The 18,908-nt window shown below is 42.1% G+C and overlaps 1 protein-coding gene across 2 annotated transcripts; it reads left to right on the top strand.

The window, feature by feature from the left end:
- The first annotated feature begins 529 nt into the window (after positions 1 to 529).
- On the top strand, positions 530 to 18,538 carry LOC124185882 (fibril-forming collagen alpha chain-like). Of its 2 annotated transcripts, XM_046577112.1 has the most exons (30): positions 530 to 964; positions 2,890 to 2,991; positions 3,333 to 3,428; positions 3,967 to 4,101; positions 4,426 to 4,515; positions 5,330 to 5,364; positions 5,465 to 5,539; positions 5,619 to 5,732; positions 5,829 to 5,976; positions 6,060 to 6,184; positions 6,725 to 6,931; positions 7,220 to 7,318; positions 7,704 to 7,812; positions 7,901 to 8,088; positions 8,496 to 8,712; positions 8,790 to 8,878; positions 9,284 to 9,445; positions 9,994 to 10,155; positions 10,408 to 10,605; positions 11,421 to 11,565; positions 12,234 to 12,494; positions 12,705 to 12,838; positions 12,916 to 13,185; positions 13,999 to 14,214; positions 15,792 to 15,881; positions 15,972 to 16,353; positions 16,442 to 16,666; positions 16,806 to 16,978; positions 17,097 to 17,318; positions 17,541 to 18,538. In XM_046577112.1, the coding sequence occupies exons 1-30, from the start codon at positions 742 to 744 to the stop codon at positions 17,685 to 17,687; spliced, it is 4,839 nt and encodes a 1,612-aa protein (XP_046433068.1). In that variant the 5' UTR covers positions 530 to 741; the 3' UTR covers positions 17,688 to 18,538. The 2 variants fall into 2 exon arrangements, with proteins under 2 accessions (XP_046433068.1, XP_046433075.1); XM_046577119.1 differs by lacking the exon at positions 3,967 to 4,101 and having other exon boundaries at positions 532 to 964.
- Positions 18,539 to 18,908: the final 370 nt, after the last annotated feature.

The raw sequence follows: 18,908 nt of genomic DNA, 5'->3' as shown, positions 1-18,908 counted from the left end.
CCTAGAGAAGAAAATGAAAAGGAAGAACGATAACAGCGGAGGAGCTACGAAAGTAAATGGAAATTAATCAATCAATTATCTCACCTTCGTATTAAAATTAATTAATTTTTGTACGAAGTCGATTGCTTGCAGCTTGTTTGCTGAAATTTTTGATGAAGCCTTGATATCGTCAGTGTTCTCAATCATTGAAACCTCTCATCACCCTGCATTACGATGCATTGTGATACGTGAACTGCGGGGTTGAGACAGGAGCGTGAGGATCGATCTCATCTGCAGAAATGGTAGTCAAAAGACGTTGTAGGATTCCCGGGAGTCTTTCCTTATCTCCAATTGGGGGCAAGTTGATGAGAGGAGTCGATGATGGCTCCTTCGCCTCCTCCGCATCCCCTTCTGGCTTCTCTCATTTCGTTCTCTTCGTCTGAAATGGAATCGCGACGATGATCGCCGTTCGGCGGCCGCATGACATCGGGTAGGGGAAGCGAATGGGTCAGGGCAACTGGAAGAGATCAAACGGCTCGTGGTCGATGCTAAGGATGATGACCCCCTCAATCCCGAGTTCCAGCATCTGCTAAATAGATGACACGAAGTAGCTCGAGAGTCTAGTTGCCCTCAGCCTCAGCTAGAGGTGGGTCGGCTCCTAGGCGCTGCTACCAGTGTAACTACGCTAAGGCATCACCGTCAACAGAGAGTGACAAGTAACCGAAGACCGATAACGAGGAAGAGGAAGAAAAATCACCTGTCATGACCGGGAGAAGCGGCCGAACCCGGCTCCTTCTTCTGGGGATTGCCGCCTTCCTGGTCCTCCTGGAAAGCACCGAAACCCAGGCGGCGAGAACCAAGATCAGGCATCACCGTATAAGACCGGTTCAGGCTCAACAGCCGGACAATGCACGTAACACCGATTATGACTATGAACCTGAGTACTACGACACCTACGACGACTACGAGGAGCAAATCAAGAACGGTCAGTTTACCATTCATACCCTTAAATTCATTCCTGGGATTCGTCTCCCGACCTCTCCTTTCACTACCAATCACCGAACCAAGCTCACATCACCTCTAGTCGCTGCTCTTCTTCAATCCCAATAATCACAGATTTCTGCAGCTCTTCTGCACTTTCATTTATGTCTGTCGCACCCTCTTGTCTACTATAGGTTATTAAACGGATTATTCTGATCAATTGTCAATGATTTCGCATTGAATCGCACGAAATATGGTTGGTATACCATTGAAATAAATTGAAATATAAACATGTCGTTTACCCTGGATAACCAGTAGGTACATCTTGTGCATCTTGTGCAAGTACTGGTTGGACTTGAACGGGTACCTATATCTATTCAAGCGAGGTCAATTGTTACGAGGATGAAAAAGTGAGGATATAATCTTTAAGTTTGTCAAAAAATTGTATAATGTTACTGTTACTGGATCCCCGTACCGTAGTGCTGATGATTCTACAGTGACGCCAGTCAACGACTCTGGAAGAGTTTATGTTTGCTTTATTTTCATTAAGCATCGAGGTTCCGGCACGTGCTAGAGTGTAAGTCGTACGATTTAATGGGCTTACGTCTCTGCGTAGAACGGTTTTATTGTAATTAATACGCATATATGTTTGCGTGTTCCTACACACCATGGATCCGCCGATGAATTTTGATTTGCATATTTTTGCCTATCATAAATCAAGAGTTGTCCATTTTAAAACAAAGGGAATGGAATTGATCAATCGACACAGTTTCAAGCTATCGGATGTACAGAAATTCATTCTGGAGCAAAATATTTTTTGGTTCTAGGCTCGATTCATATATTACATACGCATATATATAAATTGTAGTAGGATGTGATGAAAAAGTGTTTCTTACAATCTATCACTAATTTCGAAGATTGATTCATCTCCATTGGAATACCGTTGAGTTCGGATTAAACGCCGGCATTTAATTCGTTGAATATATTATATATGTTTTTCTGCGCGCCCCCTCGTGCTTTCGCCATGATCGTCTAGTAGGATATAAGAAATCCTAAATTTAGCTGAATTTTTCTAAACCGTCACAAACATCGCGCTCTATTTCTATTACAGATTCCCTTAACAAGTAACGCGCATGCTAACGAATCCTTATCGTAAGGTTCAGAGGTTGATATGTCGTTAAATCTAATCTTCAGGTCCCTCAAGGCGCCATCAGCGCCAAAGCGTTTAATCATCGCTACATCTTGGTGTTTATCGTAATTTTTATACAGTCATACATTGTAAATTATTTCGTGACTATCCACAGAATATTACGAAACTTTATTATGTTCATATATTATGTAGTCGGCGTACACATCGCTCACACAATTACGGTCAATATAACATGAAATATGCCACTAGGCAATCTCGTGAAGCGATTGTATCTGCGATAATCGTCCATGCGTACGTTAAAAACTCGGCTAGCGTTAAACTCGACCAAAGTTTGTTCTTTCGAACGCGGAAATGCGCCGAAGTGGCTTAAGATTGAATGACGAACGAAAGATGTCCGAGTTGCAGTAGGTCATCATCCACCCGTCGACCGACTCTTATCATTTTCTTTTCTTCGCCGTATCTTAATCGTGACAACGGAATGCGGTACAATTTCCTCAAGAGAAATGCCCCTGATTCAATTGAGACTCTACTCATTGGATCCGCGACTCTCCGTTAATTAATCCGGACATAACTTTATAATCTTTCACCGCCTAAGCCATAAGCTTAAACAATTAAACAATTAGTATACAACTAGGAAGTTGAACCATGCAAGAGGAAACAGTACCTCGCATCAATTAATGTACTTTAAATTTAACTGTAGCTTTATATAAGAAATATCACTAGTTTGGTTATTAGAAAATATTGAACAAATTTTACTTTTTCTTTTACTTCTTCATCAGAAACGCAGCCGTCCGTAAGTCCCGTACCAGAAGAAAACGGTGCCCCGCCAGTAAGACCAACGTCTGCATCGTCTGGATCAACATCATTTGGTGAAAACTTGGGTAATATAATATTGTCGTAAATTTGACGTTTTCAGGTTCGTTTCCAGGATTTGCATCATACAGTTACAGAACATTTTTTTCCATTAATTTTTTCGACGTAATGCAGAAACGTTATTTATGTGCCGGAGCTTGAATACGTTTATAAAATACATTTGCGGAAGAGTTTCTTGTAAACATATCTCTCATGCAGTAGAAATTTGCGGAGTACTCTCCGATTTCCGACGAGTTAAGCTTCGAAAAATTAATGCTCTGTTCGCATCAAGTCTTCCGCCATTTAATGGCCCGATTCTAACGATCAATTCGATTCCCATTCTGAGCATATTTATATTTGTGATTCACAGTCGGTCCGAGACTGCCCGGAAGTGCGCCGACAACATCATCCCCTGATAATCCGCCGACTGAGACAGTTCCGGAATCGTCGGAACCACCAAGCGGAGGTGACGTAATTATATACATATACCTATTTTACACGATGACTGACACATGCATCGTATGAATCACTCAGAAATCGCCCCTATAACGTATTGTCTTAATTAACTAATTTACCCTGCTGGATGACTTCCTCATCGTTTCGAATATTTCGGGATCTATGCTCTTTCTTTTTTTTCTCCGTTTATCACGAAGACCATGACAATGGGCAACTTTTCCACTTGGGATTCTGGTGTATTACTTATTCTATTTACTTTTTCACCCCCTCATTATGCATTTTCATCACCTAGCCGTAATAAAAAGAAATTGAATTCATTAGGTAGGAAGGTATCTGAATATATTCAGGATGTGACGACCTACCCTTCTTCCAATTCACAGCGACATCTAGATGACATTTTTATCGCTGAAAAATATAAGAGATAAATTAACAGAAATATGACTCGAGCAATGACGAAATAGCTTTGATTCTTAAACCGTTAGAAAGGAATTAATCTGGTTAGTAAGTTGATTTCTTTCCGATGAGTATAATTGCGTGTAAACGTGTAGGTGGTGACAACGTTGGCTGCACATTCGATGGGGTGCCCCATGGAGCCGACGATGAATGGAAGCCAGACCGTTGCACATCGTGCCGCTGTATTCGGGGAAAAGCTGAATGTTCCCAATCGATTCCATGCCTATCAGGTTACGTCGAATGATACTTAATTTTGTAATATTCTTTTCGCGGCTAACGACATGTTTGATCATCGCGTTTTACTATAAAATTTAAAACTTTTATCTGAGATTTGTCTTTGCGATGTGCGATTGAATATTATTTCTCTTTTCCTAGTTCGCGCTCTTAATAATTATTCAGAAGCGCGTAGTCGATTGAGGGGGTGAATAAAAAAATACACTTTTATAAATAATAAAAAAAAAACAAAGAATCAGTCTCCTTTTCCCTACGGCCCCTCAGTTTTGATTTGAATATCTCTCTTCAACGGTGAAACTTGAATTTTGTATAATTTTCAGGTGGAAATTGCGACGGTGTGGTCTGTGTCCAGATATCCTGTGAGACAGAACAATACATTCCTCTGGGCCAGTGCTGTCCCGTATGCGCAGGTATACGATAGTATCAATACACACTAGGGTGGTGCATTTTTGAACTTTTTTTTTAAGACGCCACTCAAATAATCTGTGATAAATAATAGAAAAAACAAAATTGTAGAAAAACCTGGAGGAGGTAGGAAAATATTTAGAGGTCGCTGCCAATTATTGTAATATTTTTTATTTATTTTCACGTGTACACCGTACGGACTTGTATGTATATATTAGTTTATTTTTTCCGTATCGTGGTCCAATCAATCGTTCACCAAGGAACACCAAATCACGCCTAACAATTCCGTAATCGTCTCGGAGGAATTTGGATAACAGTTTTTGTTACCGAAATAGGAGTATCGCATCACCTTAATGTTCCTACTTCGTTTTCAGCACTGATTTTTACGAACAATGATTAATTGGACCACGATACGAAAAAAAAATAAACGAATAACAAGTCCGTAAGGTGTACATATAAAAATAAAAAAAAAATCACAATAATTGGTAGTGACCTCTGAATATTTTCCTACCCCCTCCAGGTTTTACGACAATGTCTTTTTTCAATATTGGTCGCAAAATTTTCGAGTGGCACGTTTAGAAAAAAAAAAAAATCAAAAAATGAACCACCCCAATACACACGCACACAATATTTGTTTGGCTTGGATACTGTTGACCTCATTCAAAAGATACGACACGCGACATGTAACAACGAAGCTATCGTGACTGGTCCACCATGGACATATTTTTGCTTCAAAATTACTTGCAAGAATAAGTCATTCATCATAGCCAAAAGAACTGAAACTGCAGACATCAATTTAGAGTTAACCGCATGTTTCAGAGTCTGGACCAATAACAGGAGGAGCCGCTTCCCTAGTGAGTAGATCAACGATACTCTATTTCCATTCCTATGTCAGCCTAATTTTTTTCCCTCTGAATCAATATCATCCATTCATTCGTCTTCGTTAAATTTCAGCAACCAAATTTACCGTCAGGAATTCTCCCGGGAGAGAGCAATCGGGTCAATTCAATTGCAGTCTCCGGTCCAAGGGTACGTAAAACGTTGAACAACTCTACGCTCAGTCCTTTTGACATTTGCTTCAGGCTCATCATTTGTAAATAAATTTCAGGGAGAGCCGGGACGCCCGGGAGACGGCGGTCGTCAAGGAGACGCGGGATTTCCGGGAACCCCCGGCACTCCAGGTATTCCTGGACCACCCGGACCTCCGGGACCCGCACCTGACGTAAGTTACGTAATTTACTTACGCAGAAAACCTTAGCTTTCGTTAATATACCAAGGCGATGTGAAAATCGACATGTTTTCTTTATCGCCACTCTAGGTGTCCCTGTACTATCAACAACTCGCCTTGTCGCAAGCTGGACAAGACAAAGGTCCTACAGGAGCTGCCGCACCTTTGTACGGAGGTCCTGACGCATATGCTTATATGCAAGCTCAGGTTGGTCCCGTTGGACCTCGCGGACCTCCAGGTACGTACTGTTTTCTCAAACACATACTGGTATCACGCTCTTCTACAAGTTTTAAACACGATCGATTTTGCGTTCTCCACAAGGACCGAACGGCAATCCCGGTCCTCAGGGCTTCCAAGGAATACGAGGCGAGCCCGGAGAACCCGGACCCATGGGACCAACCGGCCTGCCGGGACCTCGAGGATTAACCGGACTTCCCGGAAAGGATGTAAGATTTCTCGTATCTATTCTTGTAACCGAACAATAACGTGTCGCGGAATAGGTACTCTTAGAGAATTTTTGAATTTCTATTCGTTATTTCCAGCGAAGAGTTTCCTTTTTCATTAAGACTCAATCCCATTGAGCTCCTTGACCGGTAAAAATTTTGGATTCATTGCACCGGTCCAAATTTCTCGCCGCATTAAAATTTCGATAGCAAAGTCGAAAATAGAGATAACCAAATTTCCCAAGCGGCGTTTTAAACGGGACACATTCACCTTCGTTTTGCTTATATAGAAATTTTTTTACGACTTTTTTACACCCGGTACGCACTTTTGATTAAAAAGTTCGAAAAATCAATGCTTTTCCTATGAGAAAAAGTAAGGCTTTCTAGGGGTGGGTAAATATCGAAAGAAACAAAGCAATAATTTTTCGAAATTATTTCAAACCAATTTGAGAGGTGCGACCATCGGAATTCGATTTTACTCTCCTTGAGGACAGATCTAACGTACATCCTGGTCTTACACGTAAATTTAATATTGTTGCGAAGGGTAACGTTGGCGAGGACGGAGAGTCAGGGCCTCAGGGTTCTCCGGGCCCTATGGGCCCGAGAGGTCTACCGGGAATGCCTGGCCTTCCTGGTATGAAGGGACACCGTGGATTTCCTGGTCTGGACGGAGCGAAAGGAGAGCAAGGTCATTCGGGAGAGAAAGGATCTTCCGGTGGGCCGGGACCGATGGGTCCCATGGGGTTAATGGTAAGTCGAAACGCGACGTATTCTGTACCGTAAAGTCGCGTCCGGCATGTAACGTTTTCATTGTAACGCTAATTTCTGTTACCCTCAGATGAGGACTTACCGGTCGCACTTTGGTGCGATTCCCTAATCATCCTAAATTGAATAAACAACAATAAAATGATGTCTGTTGGATGTCAGACGCGTCAGCGTTGATTTCCAAATAAATATACGATACGATATTAATATTCAGAGAATCCGCTGTTTGGCTGGCTAAGCTCAGGTATGCAATACTTGTAATGTTTGTTTCAGGGTCCAGCTGGTCCGCGCGGCGAGCGAGGGCGCGAAGGATCTCCGGGACCCCCGGGAATCCGAGGAATCGATGGCATTTCAGGGCCACCCGGAGTGCCCGTAAGTATTGAAGAGCTTTCGCAAATATATCGTTACGAAGGGTGGAATCACGCGTTTTGTCCCCCTTTCTAATGATCTATTAGTCATCGTAGATAATAGACGTATAAGAGCTCTCATATATGTTTTGAAATGAATAAGGTTGCTGCGTCAACCAGCATCAATGTAAAAACTAGTCCTGTTTCACAACAGACTTTAAACTGAAAACATTAAACGCATTTTCCAATCTTTTAATTTTTTCCTGTCTCGTTCACTTCTTCGTTGCTCAATGAACCCGTATTTAATTTCCGTAACACCGAGAAGTGTTACAATACAAGTGAACACTTGTACATTGGTAGTAAAAATCATCTAAGAGTTATAATCCACCGTGTCTAATTTTGTACTTCAGGGTGTACCAGGAAAATCAGGACCTCCCGGTTTTCCGGGCAGCCCCGGTAATAAAGGGGATCAAGGTGCTCAAGGTTCTAAGGGCAGTATGGGTCTCCAAGGACCAAGAGGTAACGACAAGAATTTCGATCAAGATATTTCCTCCTCGATGCGCGCGTATTGACGTTGAGTGGAAACAAACTTTGACTTTTTTAAAAGGCGAATCTGGACGCCCCGGCCAACCTGGAGAATCTGGACCATCCGGGCCGCAAGGAAAAGATGGTTACCCGGGAGAAAAAGGGAGTACCGGAGCACCCGGGATGCTGGGACAACCCGGTTTTCCCGGAGTTCGGGGGCAGCCGGGGCTAGCTGGGAATCCGGGAACTCCGGGAGCGAAGGGGATGCCGGTAGGTAGAAGCCTTAATAACTCACGCAAAAATAACTTGTAAGAAAAATAACTTATGACAAACATAAACTAAACATAAAATGCTGTATCAAATTATCGCAAGAACGAAGTTAATTTTTATTTTTAAAAAACCGCTAATGATCAAAACTTCACATTAATGACAAGGCTACAGTTTGTTCGAGATATTAAATTTAATTTTCGATTTAAAAGAAAAAAGTACCAAAAATAAACATATAAAATAAAAATTATTCTTCAAAATAACAAATTGAGTAATAATCACACATACATGTATTAAATAATATAAAAATTAAATACGAGTTATCTTTGTCATGAGTTATTTTTGTCTGGGTTATTTAGCCCTAGTAGCGAAAATTTTGCTCGCGCTAACTTCGTTTTTTCAATGCAAAGGGCTTGCCAGGCGAAAGAGGATACAAGGGTGAAATCGGGGCGAAGGGTGACTCCGGAGCTCCCGGTCCTCGCGGTATGCCCGGACCAGCCGGCAACGAGGGTAAAAGAGGAAAGCGAGGAATGCGAGGTTCTATCGGGGCCTCCGGGCCTCCGGGTGAACGCGGAATACCCGGTGTTCGCGGGCTTCCCGGTCCCGACGGCGCCTTAGGGCCCAAAGGTAATTTTTCCCCTTTTTCTGCATGTTCCGGTTACATGAAGATAGCCAACTGACAATTTGTCCCTTCAATATCTTAGGACAAACCGGAGATCGTGGACCCGTTGGAGGAAGTGGTCCAAAGGGTGCGACCGGAGATCCAGGGAGGCCAGGTCTGCAAGGCTTGCAGGTTTGTTGTGAAAGTTCTTTGCCCTACGTATGCGTAAATTGGATTTTACGGTCAAAATCATGCGCAATAGCGAATAAAATATAGTAAGCGCTACTAGCACAGAAAATTAAGAGAGAAAGACACTATAAAAATCACTACAGAATCAGTTCGAATAGAAAATTACAAGAAAATCAGAGTAATTCAATTCTTATTCTGCAGTTACGACGTCGCTCAAAGATATGAAATTAATTAATTACTGAAATCATGCAGCCATTCGCACCTTTGCCGACTCTCGTGCGGTGAACCGCACTCGTGGTGTAAAACAGTGTTTTCCACATTAGATACCAAAAGTACTATTTCCCATCGCCAATTTAGAAACTTTCGTCAAGTGCTTCACATTTATTCGCTTCAACTACGTGTTGCTAGGGTCCTCGAGGGTTAATGGGACGTCCTGGTGGACCAGGAAAACCTGGGAATCCGGGAGAGCGAGGAATTCAGGGTGCGGACGGAAAGCCCGGTGATATAGGACCAATGGGACTACAGGGATTACCGGGACCCCTGGGACTTCCTGGAGACAAAGGATACCCGGTAAGCACCTATCGACTTCTCAAACGAGGACTTGCAAGTAGAAAATCTATTCGAAATCCGATATGTCTTTATCCTCGATAACCAAAGTTTGATTTGTAACTGAGTACCGATCGTCATCGGTCGGATTACCCATCGGTGATGATTCCAAACCCCTTCAGCCGGGTACTTAGAATCCATAAGGGTCAGTTTAGGAGGGAGTATGGTAATTGAAAAACAATCATTTGATACGTGATTAATTTAATAAGAATAATTTATTCTCCGTCTCTAGGAGATCACTAAGAGTAACAGAATTATAAATGTGCAGGTGCTGCAATCAACTTGTTTTTGTTACACTATGTCTACTAATGTCTAACATATATATAGTATAGATAACGGAGCGGCAATAATGTATATCTGAAACGTTATGAAAAATATACGGATTAGCTAATCGTACGTGTTAGAGATCTAATATGCAGGCGAAGCCTGAATATCAGCGGAAGGCCGTTACCGTGAATCTACGGTGTACCTAGATGTATATCGCTTGTAAAACATTCGCTTGTCTACTACAGGGAGAACCTGGAAGAGATGGTGAACCAGGTGCACAAGGTCCACCGGGGCCCAGAGGTGACTCTGGTAAGGACGGACCATCGGGTGCACCAGGTCCTCAAGGACCGCCCGGAAGCGATGGAGGCCGAGGGCCACCAGGTCCCGCAGGTCCCAGAGGATTCCAGGTAGATGATTCACGACGGCGGAGGATTTAGCTGGTGCCGTGATGCCCGCTAAATGAATGCTCAATATGTTCATGTTTTATCTTCAATAACCGTGACGAACTTACTTTAACTAACGGTTATTTCGGGTCGATTGCGTTACATGTTACTCTTATGAATTCCGGTTTTAGACCTTAGGGGAACGGCTTAAGCCTTTGTTATCTTAAATATTATGGTATATTATATTCAGGTATACAAAAGTTTCTCTCCTAACAGGGAATGCCTGGAAGCAGCGGTAACCCGGGAATGCCAGGGAAGGACGGAGAAGTAGGACTTCAGGGTCCACCCGGACTTCCGGGACCTTCTGGAAATCGAGGAGAACGTGGTTTTCCCGGGGAACGTGGTCCAGTCGGGTCACCCGGGGCACCGGGACTAAGGGGAGAATCAGGATCGCAGGGCAATGACGGATTTCCGGTAAGATTTCCAGACTTGTTGTTACTCGAAATAAATTTTGCCACCACCCAGTAAACGCAAGATGGTTTAGAACACGTTTGCTTCACGTAAAGTTGGTGGGAAAATTAAACTAAATTTAAAGAAAATCTCACGTTAGCGGATTACGTGTATACTGTAATTTTTTTTAGACAACTATTACATGGTTTGTTTACGTGTAACCACGTTAATAATACGTGTAAGTTTCAGTGGTTCATTACCGTGAAAAAGTATCGTTTTATCCACACGAAGAGAAAAAAGTCTTTAAATCAACCGAGTCGATTTAGTTGGATGAAAAATTGTTGCTTCAATCATTATTTTGCGAGAATAAATATACCTTAGTTAATATAATAAATTCAGTCAGGTCAAATCGACGAACCGAGTTGTTTGAACTATGCGGTTGATTTGATTGAAAATTTGATAGGTCCAAAGACAAATATATCTGGTCATCCAAGTCAGCAAACGTTAACCCGAAGTCTGTGCGATAGTTTGGCAGAGTGGATATAGGCAATCAACGTTCTCCAAACACGTTGATGTGGATAGTGTAAAATAAGGGTAATACACGTGTTTTAAACGGTGAAAATTCCATGAATCAGGCGAACATTTGTTTGTAACACGTGTTGTTTCAACATACATTACACGTTTATTCTAAAAATGGTCATTTTATTATTCCACATTTCCTGGAATGATATTTGCGATTTATCCAAACAATTTTCTGAAACTTTTGGTCACATTTAAAAAATGTTTTCATTATCACCCAATGGGAAATTAACATTCAATAAAATGCTTTTATGACTCAGGGTACCCCAGGACCCAAGGGTGATAAAGGACACTCAGGACTGCCCGGGCTAATAGGATTGCCGGGACTTCGGGGCGCGCCAGGAATGCCTGGCGATAAAGGAGAAAGAGGATCGTACGGGCCCGTGGGTCCTGAAGGACCAGCAGGTAGATTGCCCACATAAAAATGACAAATCAATTCACTGCCATGCATAAGCTAGTCTGAACTTGAGATGTAGAAATACCGGTATTAAGATTCTCAGTAAAATTGCCATAAAAAAACACCATAATCTTACCGTAAATTGACGTCATGTTATTTCATCTAATAATCTTGTGTTGTGAAATTACGGTCAGAATTTGTTTCGGTCGTTTTACGGCAAAAATAGTGCAACACCACCTATTTAGATACAAAAATACCGGTCACGTTTTTTTTTTTTTTTTAGTAGGCAGCAGTAGCAGGTGATTTTTTTTAACTTTCCATAACGATAATTTTCGTTTTGTTTTTCAGTAGAAAGCAATATAACATTATGAACAGCCGATTATGAATATATTGATAAATTTATTATGGTTTTATTACAAAAATATATACCTAAAAAGATGATTCTTAGATTTCTTTTTAGTTATTCTTAGAATTTTTTCCTTAGATTAAGTATGTACTTTATGATGTGACCAATGTGGTAATTTTATTCGTAGTTACTTCACCAGTTTGCGACGGTAATAACGTGGTTAATTTACCGGTCACGTTTATCACTTACGTCTCTAGTCTGTAGTTCTGTATAACGGCTACTGAATTCGGGTGTAAAAGATTAATTACCACGTGTAATTAACGCTCACAGGAAGAATGGGCGAGCGTGGGCCGCAAGGACCAATGGGACAGCCGGGGCCACCCGGCGAACCAGCTGAGCGTGGAGACACCGGACCTCCGGGAGTCCCTGGTGAAGCTGGAGCTCCTGGTAACCCCGGGGAGAGAGGACCTCAAGGTCCCCAAGGCCTTCAGGGCTTCCCCGGACCGCATGGTCTTTCCGGATTGCCCGGTGTGAAGGGGGAGCGTGGGTATCAAGGATTGAAGGGAGACCAAGGGAGCCCTGGAGCGACAGGTATAACGAAACAGCTTCCTGCCGCCAGTGCTTGTGGAAATTCTTAAGAGTCAACCATAGTGATGTCTTTTATTTTTCTGACACCACCGCATGTGCACACTTACAAGTGATAGTGTCAGAAAAGTAAAAGACATCACTATGATTGACTCATAAATTAGACTTGATTGATGGAATATTAGGCACCTGACCATCCGTTTTACTTGTAAACAGGAAATCCTGGGGAACCGGGACTCCCGGGTCTGGTGGGATTGACCGGAGCTAAAGGAGCTCGGGGCGAAGCCGGTACCAGGGGTGAATCTGGATTGATGGGTCCTCCGGGCTTGCCAGGACTACTAGGAGCTGCGGTAAGTACTTTGTTGATAATCACTTGAGTACAATCATATTATAGAAATGTGACCGCTTATTTTTTTCTTGAGCTCAGGGTCAACCAGGCGCTCCGGGAGCTCCCGGTCTCGCGGGGCTACCGGGGGTCAAGGGAAGCCAGGGTGACACCGGTCGAACCGGCAATCCCGGACCGATGGGTAACCCTGGAATGCCAGGAGTGGAGGGTATGAAAGGGGAAAGTGGATCGGAGGGGCCGCCAGGCCTGAGTGGTCCACCGGGGCCGCAAGGACCGGCAGGAGACCGAGGAATGCCCGGACTACCGGGGCCCGCGGGAGCCGTCGGCCTCAGAGGGATGCGAGGTGCTCCAGTGAGTGAAGAAGCTTGTTGTTGTCGTAGATGGAGTTCCTCCGTGCCGAAAATTTTTGATAGATTGCCAATTCCGAAATTGTTCGGTTCGTTGTCCGGTTTATGTCAATAGATTTGGGTTCGGTGATGTCCGTAATTCGTACGAAATATATCTTAATCGAAATCCGAAATGTACGCGGTCCGACGGAAATAAGATCCGGACTTGATCAGGCCAAGTCCGGAAAGTGGGCCTTTATGGCTATGTTATGTACAACAACACCTTACACAACAATATCACGCAATACAATACACTTAAAACTTCGACTTGGTAAAATGCATTTACAAGTCGACAATACACTAATAACTCAAACGTAGAAACACATGACAGACACTTTTGGTAATTTCTGTATATACTAAACTTGAAATATTACACCACTTACGAGAAAGGATATCATGATTAAGACTCTGAATAACTCATTAGAAAACAATTTTTCCGTAAAACTGCATTTGGAAAATGGACTTGATTTTTCAAAGTTGATTATGTAGAAAATTTAAAAAATTTGTAATGTTTTAAATTGAATTAGACGAAATAGATTTCTAACACGGAAGTTCGTACAGATTACGAACTTGATCGATCCGGTTTCTGATTTAATGTTCAATGCAGACGAATTACGGATCGAGGCGGAACAATTCCGACTTCAATATAGAAAATGGTTACAAAAATATTCTACAGAAATGATTCTGTAGAATATTTGCACTGCAGAACTGATTTCTGTAAAATCGATCTTTCTCCTGTCTGATGACGATAGCGAAAGTAAACAATCGACTTTGACAGGGTGAAACTGGATTACCCGGAAAACCAGGACCCGAGGGACCGCTAGGACCTAACGGAATGCCTGGCCCTGCCGGACCTCCAGGTCCTGGTGGTGAGGCCGGTCCAGAAGGGTCTCCGGGAAAACAAGGGCAACCGGGAATTGCTGGAAGGCCTGGAGACAAGGGACCGCCTGGTATGCCTGGATCGTCCGGAAATCCTGGACCGAGTGGATTGCCTGTAAGACACTTTCACTTGCTACGTAGATACCCAATGTTGACCGAGTGCATTCGGAGAGGAAAATATAGTGCTCCGGGCAACACGCGTAATTATGTAGGTCTTGAACCCAATTGCCTCAAGTTGCGTCCTTGCTTGTTATTTTTATTATTGCAATAGAGTACATGATGGTATTCAATTATTGTCACTGTGTACACCAGTAATAATACTTAAATCACTGGGTGAACACGTATTGATTTCTTAAAGGTGCAAATACTGCATGGTGGTATCGTGATGGTTTTCCTACATAAAATCAGTATCTCTAGTATTTATCAGTAGGTAAGAGGTAAGAGCCGAGAAAGTTGCAACGACCTGCCCTGTATGTTATCAGTCAAACATTGAGGATTTGTTACTTGATATCAGCTCAAAAATTGACAAAATTGGGACCATTGATTATACGCTTTGTTCAGTTGCTCGTAAAGTTAATCAGCTTGTCGAAGATTATGACGTTCTGAAAAATAGCTACGAATCTTTGGATTCTCGGGTATCTGCAATTGAAAATAGTCAATGGTCGGTTAGTAAAGATCCTGTGAAACAACTTAACGAAGGTACTCAAATGATAATAAATAATAATTTAACGTTGAGAATATTGCAGTTAGACACACAGGCTATGGCAGATTAAATGACTGTAAGTGAAATGTATGTCACTAGTGCTGCGATTAATAAGGTGGAGCGTATGTGAAGGCCTGATAGAAATCGTGTAAACCGTCACGATGTCGTGGTGAAATTTAGAGGCCAAAGCATGTGAATGATTTGATGGAGAACATTAAAATGTTCCTATCATCCTATCCAATCATCAAAGTTGGAACATTAATAAGTAGTCGTACTCGAGGGTCGGATGCCCAGTAAATCTACGTCCACCAGCGTTATACAAACTTCGTCTATAAGTTAATAAACAATATCCCAGTATTCTTCTAAAGAATATCTGGATATGCTATTTTGTGCTCTGTGCGCGTTATGCAGCTGATAATTAATCACCAATTAAATTATGGTCCTCAGTAGCTATTGAGCCATTAAACAATGTTTTAGATCGCCAATCGAATTTTTCCAGTTTCTACAATTAATAAACGTAATTCTACAGCTAATAAATTAAAAGTATATCATATTAATGCTCAATCATTGAAGAATGAAAGATATTTCGAACTGTTCTCTTAATATTTTAGAACTCATCAGTATGACATTGTACCAGTCTACGAGATTTGATCGAATCATCTTACATCGGATAATCTAGTATCTTTGCCATCGTTTGTCTAAATTTGTATCTTGTCTAAATTTGAGGACGAGCATCCCGAGTATTTATTTGTGAAAGTGGCAGAATGATCTAAGCAAAAAATTTTGGTTGGTGTTTTTTATAAGCCACCTAATATAGATCACCTTGATGATCTTGAAGACGAGGTTGAAACTATTTTCATATTATTCAGCAATGTCATTATACTGGGACATTTTAATTCGGAGGATCAAATAGAACTTTTTATCTCTCTCAATATTTGAAACGTAGAATACGACAGTCTCGTCAGTACATTCTGTTTTGAAACCGACAGGGACCGCCAGGACAATCTGGACCACAAGGACCGGCGGGAGAAAGAGGCCTGAGAGGAGAAGCTGGCCCTCAGGGTGTCGAAGGACAACGGGTAAGGATCGGTGATAGCGCAATTATCGCAACTCCGAACTATCTTTAAACCCTACAATTTATCTAAATACCGCTATTTGTTTTTATTCAGGGTGCGACGGGTAAGCCGGGGCCTGTTGGTCCCGAGGGAATAAAGGGTGATCGCGGAGAGCCCGGACCAACCGGTGCGAAGGGACACCGTGGGCTGATCGGGCTTCAAGGACTGCAGGGATCACCGGGTTTCCCTGGTGAAAAGGGAATGGTCGGAGCTCCTGGCCTGGATGGAAAGAACGGAGAGATTGGCGTGCGGGGTCTCCCAGGTAGAGACGGAAGCCAAGGGCCTCAAGGTATGCCTGGAAACACGGGGCCCAGGGGTCCGCCCGGAGAAGAAGGACGACACGGAGCAACTGGACCACCGGGACCACCAGGTCCCCCGGGACCCCCGGGAGAACTTGGCCTTGGCTACGACGCGGCATCTTTGGCTGCTCTTCTGAGTACGTAAATCAAGATTTTGTTCGTACTGTGATACGCGCAAGAGCTTGTTAAGTATTCAAACTTTTATCGCATGGACCGTTTATGCAGACGCTGGTCAGGGCCAGAGTAAGGGTCCCGACCCACTGAGCGGTGATGAACCAGCAAGGATATTCGGCAAGGATATCACCGAGGCAGAGCGCAAGGAACTTATAATGAAAGCGTACGAGCAGCTCAAAGCGTCCTTCCAGAAGTACGTCAAACCGGATGGGCAGAAACAATCGCCAGCAAAAACCTGTAGGGATCTTTTCGTCGCATACCCGGAAAAACCGAGTGGTGAGCGAATCGGAAATCATTTCGACAAGCAATTGTTAATTGGCGAAGGAATTTTAATATAGTATGAACACCCATACCCACGATCGAGTAACGACTAAAAAACACGTTGAAAATATTTCTTATTTCTTCCCCTTCGAAGGCGAATATTGGATAGACCCGAACGAAGGAGACCAGCGTGATGCAATCCTGGTTTATTGCGATATTGAAAATCGGAAGACCTGCCTGTTGCCGAAACCGCCTCAATCCCCGGAAATCACATATATCGGTAACGAACAGGAAGTTTGGCTGAGTGAGATGGAAAACGGAATGCAGGTAAAACTCGATGAGTAATTCGAAGAAGAGATATTCTATGGGAACTTGAAGTTATACCTTCACCTGTGAATAACTTTGAAAAAACCGATTGTAAATTGAATTTTTCACCGTATCGCAGATTACTTATAAGGCCGATACCAACCAGATAAGTTTTATGCAACTACTGTCCAGCCATGCTGAACAAAACGTTACTTACCACTGCAAAAATACCGTCGGCTACTTTGATTCCCAACGACGAACATACAGGCGGGGATTGAAGCTTCTTGCGTGGAACGACGTCGAGCTTACACCCCGTGGTAATCAGCGGCTGCGGTACGACATGATATTGGACGAGTGTCGGGTACTGAAGTTTTAATTCAATTTTTCTTTAATTAAGATTCGAGAAAATTGTGTCAATACTGAAACGTATAACTAGATGAAGACCCCAACGAATAGAAAGATGTTACCATGTAAACTAGATTAAATAGTTCGTTCATTGGCCATTTTCATTTATTGGCAGAATCGAACTATATTACTTCAGATTTCCTTGCAATTTTACTAATTTTTTTCCCTCAACACGCAGGAACGTTCTCACCAATGGGGTAAGACGATGATCAGTTATCAAACGGACAAACCGGTTCGTCTGCCGATATTAGACGTTGGCTTGAGGGACGTTGGTAAGCAGGATCAGAGATTTTCAGTGGAAATTGGTCCCGTGTGCTTCAGATAAAAATCGATTGATGGTGATTCTATGGCATTTGTCTACCTGAATGACCGGCTTACCACGTGTTCTATTGTATGATTTTTGTATTTTGAATACATGCTATTTTTAGCACTAATGGTTATTTTTCATTCGTATATAACGTTCAAAATATACGCATATGACAATTTTGCAATTCAAATGTATACCAATACGCATATAAATACTTGAATATACACATATCTGAACAATATCACGTATATCTACATGAATTAAGCGTTGTACGTAATTACAGATGTAAGATGATTACGGATCGCAAATATCTATACATTTATACATATAATGAAGCGTATGGTACCGACCTGTACAGTTACAATTATTGAGATCGTTCAAAATAATTGTTATACTTGTTATAAAAATGAATGATGTGACATGTAATGTAGTACATGTTATGTAGTACATTATTTGATATTGCACTACGAATATATTAGTTGAGCGACTGCAGCAGAATGCATGTAAAAGTCTCACACTGCCAGCATATGATCTAGGTATATTCATATTTTACGCTAAGGATAAGTAAGTTTGCACCTCTTATGACTTAAGTTAATCGAATCAAATTTAGAGTTATCTCGAATAGGAATCTTCGGCGGAAAATTCTTCAACCTAGGATATCACTTATTTTACTCACTACATAAATACACATAATTGTACTCATTGCACGACATTTAATCTATAGGAGTTAAGTATTAATTTGTAAATACACAATACACCAATATAAACGTACGCTTGGACTATTTTTTTGAAAATTGGTTGCACCATGTAAGTAGATATTTATGGCGCTCTCGAAATATATATTATCTGATGGATATTCACGCATCACATGCCGATGTCTACTGGTAGAATTGATTGCCCCCCACAAATCTTCGAACGTGACGTTCGAAGTGACGTGACAATTAAGAGGTTTGAAACACTGACTTTCTGCAATTCGATGTTGACTGTGGTTCCTAGTGATCATACCCGACTTATCAGATGAGAACCAGCAAGTTGTTGATTTCGGTGTCTCGGTTGGTCTTATGATGAATGCAAGTATTTTTATAAAAGTATTTGGAATACAAAAATTTGTTGAGCAATGCCAGAATGAGAGTGAGGACATATTTCAGGCGGTCGGTGATGTTCGCATGTAGTTGAGATTATCATCTATTGAATCGTTCTTTGACGTTCAACACGATTATGCTTGGAAAATGCGACGTC

The sequence above is a fragment of the Neodiprion fabricii genome, chromosome 1 (assembly GCF_021155785.1).
Source record: "Neodiprion fabricii isolate iyNeoFabr1 chromosome 1, iyNeoFabr1.1, whole genome shotgun sequence".
Classification (NCBI taxonomy): Eukaryota; Metazoa; Arthropoda; class Insecta; order Hymenoptera; family Diprionidae; genus Neodiprion; species Neodiprion fabricii.
This window is presented reverse-complemented; position numbering and strand designations above follow the sequence as displayed.